The following is a 12,172-nucleotide window of genomic DNA, read 5'->3' on the forward strand; positions in this document are numbered from 1 at the left end:
GGTTTTACCAATTAACATTACTTGACCATAATTGATTAGACCTGAATTGGAGTGTGAAACCAAGTGCACTTTCACAAAAAAATGAATTTTTTTTTAGATTGGGAAAAGGGTATGATTAATTTAAAAAAGGCTCAAAGAGAATCTCTGGCCATCTCTATTGGTATATAAATGAAGTTTAGCTAACACGTGTGGGTTTGTGCATAGCAACTAATATATATTGAATACAATGGAAGTATTGCCAAAGTAGTTTTTATAAATAAAAAAAAAATCAAAAGTATTGATACTATTGTAAATAATTTTGAGCACAACTGTATATATATATATATATATATATATATATATATATATATATATATATATATATATATATATATATATATATATAAAATTAACTTCACCAAACATTTGTTTTTAAATAATTTAAATTATTTATAAGAATATTTAGTCTTCATGCTCTATGTTGAGTTTGGTTTTACTAATAATACATTTACATTTGTTTAAAGCATCCATATTTGTCCATGCCCATGTTGATTACAGTATTAAAAACATTAAAAGTGTTAATTTTAGGTACATTTAGAACAGATAAAAATGTGTGATAATCGTTAGTTAACTCATGACAATTATGCAACTAATTGCGATTAAATATTTTAATCGATTGACATATTTAATAATAAACACATTTCTTTCCAAAATTATCCCCCAAAGTTAAAATGAAAATAATAGCTTGCCATTTTGTATATGCAAAGGTTACAAAAAAAAATAAGAAACACATTTAATATACTTCCAGTATACATACAAAATAAGCACATCAAATGTATGCACATAATGTCTCTTTTAGTTTGGCATTTCATCTCACTGTCATGACTTTATTGCCCTTGTATATATTAGATAACAGGCTCCTGCTCTACCCACCCAATCCTAATGGATTAAAATTATCCTTTGCTATATTACTCTAAAACATATTTAATGTAATAAATATATGCAAGTGATTATTAATTCTTATTTTACAACATTTTGATATCTTTATGCAGCATAGTGGATCAGTTTTGGCGAAAGTCTGTTCTAGTGATGGACTCACAATCTAACAATCAGCAGATAAAATTGACAGCACCTTGTATATGATGCCTTTTTAAGGGATCAAAAATAATTGGACAACTGGCTGCTTGGCTATTCCATGGAGAGGTGTGTGTCTATAGTTGATTTTAGGTGTGGAATTTGCATTTGGATTCTGTTGCTGAAAACTCTTAAAATTAAGTCTAAAGAAGAAAAGTTGTAGTCACTAAAAGAAAAGCAAACCATCATTAGGCTGAAGCATCAACTATTTGATACATTTTTATAAAAAAAAGAAAAAAGAAAAGACATACTGATAAATTCTAGAAACTCAAATTAGACCAATATTTGGAATGCAGAGCATGAAGCAGGAATACATTAAATCCATTAATCCATAATTTAATTATATTCATGGAGACTTATACTTTCATTAAATCTTTACACGGTTACTTTTTCCAGCTTTTTCTCTCTATTAACTGCTGCTGATGCTGATAATGGTGGCATTTGACAGTGTTTAGAATATGCCATGCTCTCATTATTGTGAAAATCATTTAGCTGTCACCTCATGTAAATAAAAATGTTCAAATTGAGTGTCATGACAAAGTTTTAAAGGCTGGAAAATGATTTCTTTTAAATACTGTTCCCACAATACACTGATGTTCCCTTTTGTGTACATTTTTGACAAAATGGTAACATATAGCTATTTTCCATACTCTGTGTGTTTTGAAATACTTACCAAAATAACATGCACATTTGGGCTTCTTTGGTCTTTTTTTTATGGGAACTGGCGTGAGAAAGCTGTGCCTCAGTAGCACAGTCCCTGTATCACATCCTTGAGTTTTGGGGTCAGGAATTAGAACTTCTACTGCTTTGCATCTGACAAGGAATCAGGTCAGTGGCTTATAATATGGTTCTACACTCAGTTCTGCAACCAGATCTCCAAATGTGGCTGGAACTAATGCAGTATTTTCACAGGGTCTCAGTGAGTGCTTAAGAATGATCCCAATGAGTAAACATTCCAATGTAAGCCCACTGAACCCATGCAGGCGGGTAGCAACCCAACAAGGGGCCTAAGCAGGAGGGGTCCTTTACACCTCACTGGGCCCAGTAATGAAGTCCCATCAGGAAGCACCCAGGTAATAAACTATCCTCGCAGGGGATTCGAAATATTTTCCTGGAGGAATAGGGATCATGTAGAATAGGGTGTAAAACTGCACCATCAACCATCTCCTAGGGTTCCTAAAATAGTTTATTAATGAGATCCTGAGGGAGGCCGCTTTGTATAAAATGCCGCAATTAGAGAATCCGGTTGTATCCCTGTTTTTATATAGAGCAACGTGACATTTTCATCCATCCCAAAAACATTTTTGTTCGCTAAAAACAAATCTAATTAATGGTCACATTAATTGGCTGGTTACAAACTACAGGCATCATTTGCATTTTGTCATCTACTCCATAGATTTTTTTCTGAAGCGTCTCCTTTTACAGATTGTGTTACCCTGACAAGTACGAAAGCAGGTGGAAAACTTGACGCACACGCTGTGGATCGATGTCTACTGAAAACACACCTGAGTGCTGAATGAGTTGAGAAGCAAACGAATCTAAAGTCCCTGAACGAGAGGTTTCAAAAGATTCGAATCCGCAAAGTGAATCGGAATTGACAGCGTTAGGGTCGCATAATATGCGCATGCGCAGTATGCATTGCCTAAGACAAACGTGATGGTTGGTACAAACTTTTGACAAATGCGGTCACGGCATTTCAGATCATCCTCTAAAATGTTGTTGCGGCACTAAAGTCTGTTTAAGGTAAGTTTTTTTTTTTTAAACACAATCTGTCAGGTAATAAAAGGTGTGTATGATATTTAAAACCTAGTCTTTGTGCATAAACTTACTGTCCTTTTATTAGGAACACCTGCTAATTTATAGTTTTCTAATTAACCAATCATGTGGCAGCACCGCAGCGTATGAAATCATGCAAACATGCAAACAAGAGCGTCAGTTAATGTTCACATTATACACATCAGAATGAAGAAAATGTGCGATCTCAGTGTCTTTTATTGTGGTACGGTCTCAGAGGACTGGAAAAGGGGTGAGTCTTTGCCCATGATAGCATCATATATTTGTTTTCTTATTCTGGCAGGAGTAAAGCATATTTTATGCATGCTGAGATGCTTTTCTTCTCACCATAGATGTAAAGAGCAGTTATTTAAGTTACTGTATCTTTAATTGCAGTTCAAATCAATCTATTTTCTTCTTGTTTTATTTCTTGAGTGTTGTGTGTAAAATTCTTAGGACATCTGCAGATTGGGAATAGTCCAATTCCAAACATTTTTATTTGTATGGTGCATTTTAACAATGGACATTCTCTCAAAACAGCTTTACACAGATAATGTGGTAATAAAGAATTAATAAGATTGTTTTTTATAAGTGTAAGTTTGTCTACAATGAGTAAGCCGGTTGCGACTGTGGCAAAGAAAAACTCCCTGAGAAGGCATAAGGAAGAAACCTTGAGAGGAACAAAACACAATCTGGGTAGCACCGAATGTCAATTTATTACAGCTGAATGATGTTGAGATGTGCAGTGATTGTGATCAAATGCAAACTGTAATCCTGAGTCAATGTAGCAAACTGTTGACATTGAGTACAGTCCAAATTCATCCTCATAGCTCCATTGTTTCTCCGTAATTTCATGGATCCCCAGGCTTATAGCAGCCCATATGGTACCGACATCCACTCCACAGTCATTTTTCTTTTGACCTGCATCTGCATGAGTTTATGCATTGTGTTTCTGCCACATGATTGATTATGTGTACATATGAGTACATTAAAATGTGCAGAACAGGTGCACTTCTGAACCAAGGTTGAAAACCTGCAGTTTAGATGTTTGTTAGAACACATAGAGTACAGTATATGGACACCAGATTATCAAACACATTATACCATTTTTTAAAAACATTTACTTAATAAGGTTTTTTACCATCTTTGCTGTTCCTTCACTTTTTTGCATTGGATATTCACTAGATTTCCTAGCATGGCTGTAGGGCTTTGATGTTCTGCTAGGAGTCCAGCGGTGCAGTCAGTGTTTCAGTCCATCCCAAAGATGTTTAGTGGGGTTGAGGTCAGGGTTCTGTGCAGTCTCTGACAAAAAAATCCAACCTTGCAACACCATGTCTATATGGGCCGCATGTTGTGCACAGAGACATTGTTATGCTGGAAGAGAATTTTCTATGGCCTGTAGTTCCACTGAAGGGAAATTGTAATGCTGCAAAAAGTCGAACATACCCTGTGCAAATTTGTACCTATTAGCTTGTTTTGGGAAACCAAGAGGAGAGAATCTGGATGATACTCAAGTAGACACAGGGTGGGAATAAAAAAAAAAATAATAATAATTATATATATATATATATATATATATATATAGATAGATAGATAGATAGATAGATAGATAGATAGATAGATAGATATGAATAGTAAGTGACCTATTGAACAATTTTGCATGTTTTAATAGAATTGGGCAATGCATTTGCACAGAAGGTAGTGTTGGTGTTTCACAGATTCTTTGCCCATTGTTCTGTCTTTCACTCAGCATACTAGTAAGTGTACAGGCTACTCTTAATTGCTCCTAATTTTGTGTGCATGCACATGTGCACATTAATGAATAGATTCATAATTTACAGATTACTGCATTGGGTATGAGTGTATCCTGAATATTCCCTGTATATATATATATATATATATATATATATATATATATATATATATATATATATATACAATTCCAATTATGGCATTTGGCAGATGCTCTTATATAGAGCAAATTACAAAGTGGCAAAGATAGCCACCTGGTGGTTCCAAACAGTTAGGTGTTTTTGTTTTTTGTTTTGTTTTTTCTTTTCGTGTATCAGTGTGTGTTTACAACAATGTGATAAAAAAAAAAATAGATTTCTTTAGATATATTATTAGCATTCAAGCACTGCAGCAGGGAAGAGTGATGAAAATGTAGGTAATGTCAGAATTGTTCGCAAAATAACTGAAGTTAAACAATTGTGGTAAAAGTCTCCACCTAGTGTTTTAACTTGGTAATATTCTTTTCTCTAATGTGTATGTGTGTGTGTGTGTGTGTGTGTGTGTGTGTGTGTGTGTGTGTGTGTGTGTGTGTGTGTGTGTGTATATATATATATATATACACACATACATTTTTTTTTTTTTTTTTTTTTTTTTTCTTTAGGTACTGGGAGAATGGCACCTGAAAGACATCACAGTAAACTCTATGCTTATCTTGCTCTGGAGGTAAGACATGGCAGCATAACAGCACAGTGGCCAGTTTGCCTTAACGAAATGACTGTAATTAGTTTCACAACCTTGGCAAGGACAGCAGGCTCTGCTTAATTTCATGACAAAATTATCTGGTTATTAATTTTCAGAAGACCATTAAAAAAAAAAAAAAATAGACACATTTTCTGAATAGATAAGACCTGGGACTGTGTATAGGTATCAGAGTGCATTGAGAGAGATTTGGCAGATCATAGCTGTGAATTCCAGATTCCAGAAGGCTGTGCAATCAGCATGTCATTATCACTGTGGCTTATCACTCTGGAAGAAGTGTAATGTGATCCTTTCTCCACTCCACCCATATGCAGGTTCTTATTAGGAACGTAAACAACCTGGAATGTAACTTTTAAACCAAATATTAAGATCTATGATTTTTGAATTTTCGCTTCTCATGTGACATATCATGTGTAGCATCATCAAGCTGTTTTTGTTCTTTTAGTTCTAAAGCCAATATATAATTCACTCATGAATAAAAGACAGTGGGACATGTTATATGAAAATAACATAACCGAACACGTAGTGCGTGTGATGCGGCCTGGCACAAAGTATTACCTGAGCAATTTCCCATTGATTACATTAATCGAAGAACAACACACCATTTGAATGAATTTATAGCTACATATAATGTTGATCATTTATGGTATACACTACTATACACCGCTGTTCCTTCATCAGCTTTACTTTTCTCTCTCTCTCTTGAAGTAAATCCAACAGCACGTCATGTTACAGAGGCCTCTTTTCCTGATAATGTCAAAAACCATGACACTGGACACGTATTTGATAAACGCTGAAGAAATGCATCTTTAGGTCTAATCAGGAATATACAGAGATGGAGAGAAAAAGTTTTAATGACATCTTTATCTAAAAGCACTGTAATTATTATAAATATGATGCAAGTTCCCTTGATTTGTAAATGTATCCAAATGATCATGTAAAAAAATGGTGTGAGGAGCATTAATAACAATAATGCAAGCTTTTCTGTACATAATGTGTACTGACTGATACTTTGTACTTATCACAGAGCCAATGTTAGACAAACTTACTAAGAAACACAGATTATGTAATAAACTTCTATCACCAGCCTAAATTAGAAGAAGTAGTATGACCAAAGAATATAGTACAAGAGATCAGCACACTTTCCCCAATAACAAGAGCTTTTGTTTATGCTAGGTAGCTAGTGTAAAGCATGTTAGCCTGCTCTGCTGGATTTGTACTGTGCTCTGATTCTGAAGAACAAGCGGGGATCAGGTATATGATGTACAAACAGATGGCTGACAGATCAGTAGACTGCCAACAGAGTGAGCTGACTGGCCAAAATTAGCTTGCTAGCTGCAAAGAAACGTTTGTTGATGGAGAGAGGTTTTGCTTGTTTGCCTAGTGCTCAGGGACAGCTGTGACTTTTATGTTGGTACAGTATAGACATTTTCATAACACTTCTGTAATTCTAAGGGTATAAAAATGACAGACGCAGGTAATTAGATCTTGCTATCATCATTCTAAGTATGCTGTTGTATAATTTTTCATTATGTTCTTAATTATTTCAATATATTTATTCTTGAGGTTTTAACAGTGCAGACAGAATGAAAAAAATAAAATAAAAAGCAAAAAGAGTGTTCTTTCGTACAAATAGCAATACAACAAAGCGTCCAGGCTGTTCAATCCTTCTTTATTTACAATCTCATAGAGACACTACTGCAGTTTACTAAAGAATGTGAAATTAAGACTAAAGAAAGTTGTTTTCTTCATGTCACTAATAAAAGGTAGTGCATAGTTGTGTATTTATTTCTGTAATACTGCTTTGCGGCAATGCCCTTCATTAAAACTGCTACCCAAATCATTATTTTTTTGGCATTTCCATTGGTATGATTTTTTTAAAAAAAATTTTATCTGCTATGGAATCATCTCCAAACGATGTCATAAAGGGCTGCGAAAGATGACAATTTCAGCATTTAGTTTATAAAAACGGTTTATAATTTTCCCTAGTGTTTTGTCTTTTATTTTGTTACAGAACCCATATAAGGAGCAATATGGCATAATTTTCTGATTCAAAATATCCTTCCCAAGCACTTTTCTCTCAAATACATATGGCAATAACTTATAAGAACTTTAAAATGCCTTCCTGCATGATTCAGCACTATTATATTGCCTGTAGGGCCAGATGACAGAAATGTTTCCATTACAATGTGCAGTGACATTATATATATATATAGTAGCAAGGAAGGCCACAATCCCCCCTGAGGCCCAATACAGAAACATTCATCCAAAGTTATGTTATTATATTTAGCCAAGTTATAAGCATATAAGCAGCCAAAGGCAGTGTTCTTTCACCATTATGCATATCCATTGATTTTAGAGCTCTCCTGCTGCATACAACATATTTACTCCATCTGTCAAAGGCACCCGTGAGCCATGGCCATGTTTAGTGCGGTCATTCACTTTGCTCACATTCTTTCCAGAATACTCCACATAGTGCTGGATGACCCGCACGGGCCATTGATTCATTCTTTCATAATGCATCATTTTGATTTTAGCTGAGCGACACAGCGTTCACATATAATCAGTATCAATGCAGGTAAATTGATAATCGCTAGAAAAGTCTTTTCTAGATTTGTAGTCTAATTTATTTGCTTCCATTTACTAATACTCTTCATTGTGACCTCAGCATAAGGTACATAAAAATAAATAAATATATAAAATTAATACATAAATAAATAAATACATACATACATACATAGATATGTATGTATATAAAAATATACTAGGGGGGTAACGGTACACAAAATTCACAGTTCGGTACGTACTGCGGTTTTTAAGTCACAGTTGGGTTCAATTTCAGTACAGGTAGGGGTAAGAAATGCAAAACATAAAACTTCTTGTCATTTTTTATTAACGCAGTTTATTATTATTAATATTTGTGATAATAAACATTTAAACAGTTTCAATTTTTTAAACAATTTTAAATAAAATTCCTGCAATTGCTTGGTTAAATCATATATAAAATGGTATTTTATAATATTTTATAAAAAAATAGAATAAATCAAATGAATGCAAAACATTACATACAATACATAATACATAACAATACAATACATAATGCTATTATTATAGTGATTAAATTGTGATTAAATTGTGTAATTTATTAAATTGGCACAAATTAAATTGATTAAATTAAATAAATGAAAAAAAAAATTAAATAGTTTACATTTGTTAGACCCCATTTGGGTAATACAGATGTGTATGTAAGTGCGTGTGTGTTTTAGATTTAATATATAATTATCTAAAGACATGATCTACTTAACGGTTCTACTTATTTCAGCATATGCGGAAATGTCAGGATCTCTTTTAAAGAGAAATTCTTGAAGTTGGATGTGGCTGGTGGCTAACGCTAGCGCTATGGATTCAGGATTTAAGCTTTCTCGTTAGCAGCTAAAGTTAGCGTTAATGATTCTTTAGCATTTCATGCTTGCGCGAAACAAATCCTATGTACGGTACGGAATTACACTGCGCTAACTCTAGTTTTTTTTTTTATATATACCCCTGGCATTGTTGTGTATGTTTCGAAGTTTAAAAAAGTAATTAAAAAAAATGCGCTCAAAGTGCGAAGTGGAAACTAAACAAACTTGCGCTCCGCCAATTTATACGTCTTTCATACGTTTCATTTTTTTGGAAAACATTTTTAAAATTTATTTTGCATAGAAGGGCCATATCGCTTCCTCACAATGAACAGATCAAACTGACCCTCTGAACCCCACTCAAAGTCCAAGCCACCTCATAATAAAATTGCAATCAAAACAAATTACCTGCAAAAAAAGGTGATTACAATAAATAATACATAAATACAATAATAATATAAAATAAATAAATGAATACAAATACAGATACAATGTTTAAGCAATATGACAAACTTTGGACAAGTAGGTCAAAGGTTGGAGCTTCAAATTATACCCCAATTGAATTCTACCATCTTGAAGTTTTTCCTGTCGAGCTACAACAACTTTCCAGGGAACCCAGATTTTAACGTAAGATTTTTATGTTCTGTATGTAAAAACTAGTGCATTGCAAGTATTGCGAACCAAAAGCCTTGTACCGAAAGATTTCGGTACTAATATGTGTATATATTTTATATATGTGTATATTATAATATATATTAATATATATATATATATATATATATATATATATATATATATATATATATATATATATATATATATATATATATAACATAGTCGTGCACTTGGAAAGTCCATTAAGCAATCCTAACCATTTGTTTAACTCTAATCATGAGAGTGTTACGATTTAAATAATGATGGGGCAAACCTTTTTAAATGCTTCTAATTCACAGTTTTTTTTAAATGCAAAATAGAAAGAATTCTAAACACAGTGCTCTTGTTTGGTCTGATACTTTCTAGACAACACTATTGTTAATTAATACCTCAAATCCATAATTACAAAGTGTAATGATGTTTACTGGTCAATACACACCTTTTTACATCTAGTAAAAGTGCTATAGTCGTGATTAATTTATAGTTTTTGAGTAAAAAGCATTTGCTAGTGGACAAAACACTAATCCTACAGCTTGTAATTACGAGGCAGGGCTAGTTATTGGGAAGTTAAGAACCTTTCCTAGTGGACTGTTTGATGTCACTACTGTACCACCCAGAGGCCATAGATGTTATTAGTTTAGACTGCTGAGTTTAGATTATTAGTTATCTGAGCTTATAAATGTACATAGGCTGGATATTGATGGAAAGACAGTTCAAGAAAAGAAAAGTTTTAATGGCAAAGTTGTAAAAGATAAATGTAATGAAATGTTTAATTGCACTTTAGTTGGTGATTGTAATGATTGTGGAGTTAATTAGTCGCATCATTAATTTATTAATTAGCTCAAATAATAAGTGTAATTTTATGTTTGAGGTAAAAATATGACGGAAAAGAATCAGGTAAAGTAGTTATGTCATGGTAGTGCTTTATTATTCAGTGTTCTAGAATAAATGTTGTTGTTTTTTTTTAAACAAATATATTTGTATCTTTCTTCATATTAAAGGTTGGACATAATCTAGCCTTATACCAATTTATGCACTTTGTCATTTTGGACAAAATCCAAATTCTCCTAATGAACAAATTCCATGATTTTTATGTTTGTGGAAGGGCACGTTTAAATAAGACAAATAGTTCATGCACACCGAGTCTATTAATTAGTTTCCATCTAAAAGTTAAGTACACAGCACACTCATGCATCTTCTGAACGGTTAGACTTGAACTCCTTCAGGCCTTTGTGGCCTGTAACAATGCTGATGTCATTATTTGTCCAGTGAGAACAAAGCTCTATGACTGTGCTGGATGTGCTTGTCGTTAGACCCTAATGAAATGCTTGGTCATCGCTTCCTCTCGGCTCAGTCTCATTAATCTAAGGAGTCACGATGTGCACCGACCTGCTCGAATGAGACAGCTGTTTGCCAAGCCAGAGCAATCAGCACAACACTACCCTGTAAATATTTGCAATTAGCTGAGATGCTTGGGTCTGCTCTACCAGGACAAGATTATCTTTCAGGTTGCAAACTATAGGGAAAATATGCACAGGCGGGTCTGCTGATTCAGAATTATACCTCAGAAATCTCAGCTATCGGCTAAATATTTGTTTTATTTGTTATATGATTGTGGTGTATAGTCTTCAAAATTGCAGCTATTTATACTTCTGCTCAGTGCTTTCTGCACTGGTGACTCATCTGCTGCTGGTGTGAATGTACCCACATACATTTAAAATGTATTCTTAATCCTATATACTTTGTGCCCTTGTTTTAGTGAATAATCTAATTGTAGAACTCGTGACTGGAAACTGGTGTATTCATCACGATTATCCAGTGCTCATCCCATAATTCATAATATGCTAATACTGAAAATCCATTGATGCGCATTTGGTAATTCTTCTCTATCTGTACTGTAACATACTATAATCATCTATAATTCTGTAATCAGGGGTCACCCAGGGAGGATTGCTGCTCTGTGCTGTCACTGTCACTCCTGACTTGCTTAGTAGGGACCTTAATCTGGATTTTCTGCTGTTCAAATACAATTGAATTATGTTTAAACAGCTGTCAGGTCACTGATTTGAAAATTGAACAAAATGTAACCCATGCATGCTGTTCTCTTTTCATAATGAACAAAGTACATAAAGTTCAACATCACTTATATGTATTGAATATCGTCAAGAATCACAATACTTCATTTTTATTTTCATTAGGGATTAATTTTTATTTCGTCTGGTAGTTTATCATCTGAGGGACCACCAGGTGGCACTTTGATTGCATGTAAAATCTTTAGTTTTTCTTTTTACCCTGTGAGACTGGCAAAGCATTGCACATCTTGCAAGCGCTATGGAGTAAAGGTCAATTGGCAGTTGAAGGTGGATTGATATATACAGATATATCGTATTTCATATATATTGCATTTATTTTGACAATGATTATTATACAACACAAAATACCGATTATTATACTGTAAAGGTGCATGTAAACGTGATCGCCTCCCCACTCAAGGCTAGCGTTGTGGAATTTGAGTGAAAGTGTTGCAAACACAACATAGTGGTATTTGAGTAAAAAATATACCAGTTCTAATATGATTTCTATACAAAGACAATTTATAAAACAATAAACCTAATGTAATTGCGTATACTTAATATTGAACTTGCACTTCTCTATGGATGCTATTTGGCCGCCTCAAATCTTTCTACCCACATTGTGGGTTTCTCAGATTAATTCAGTTAAGAAAACTGAACCGCATGACCTCA

The 12,172-nt window shown here is 33.7% G+C and overlaps 1 protein-coding gene across 3 annotated transcripts in view; it reads left to right on the plus strand.

Moving 5' to 3' along the window:
• The first annotated feature begins 3,014 nt into the window (after positions 1–3,014).
• Positions 3,015–12,172, plus strand: part of plppr5b (phospholipid phosphatase related 5b) — a 48,498-nt gene continuing 39,340 nt past the window's right edge. For all 3 annotated transcript variants that reach the window (XM_083551991.1, XM_083551993.1, XM_083551992.1), the window contains exons 1-2: positions 3,015–3,139; positions 5,279–5,340. In XM_083551991.1, coding sequence (XP_083408117.1) covers positions 3,031–3,139; positions 5,279–5,340 — 171 coding nt within the window. In that variant the 5' untranslated portion in view covers positions 3,015–3,030. The remainder of the gene's footprint in view (positions 3,140–5,278; positions 5,341–12,172) is intronic.

The sequence above is a fragment of the Silurus aristotelis genome (assembly GCF_946808225.1).
Source record: "Silurus aristotelis genome assembly, chromosome: 1".
Lineage (NCBI taxonomy): Eukaryota > Metazoa > Chordata > Actinopteri > Siluriformes > Siluridae > Silurus > Silurus aristotelis.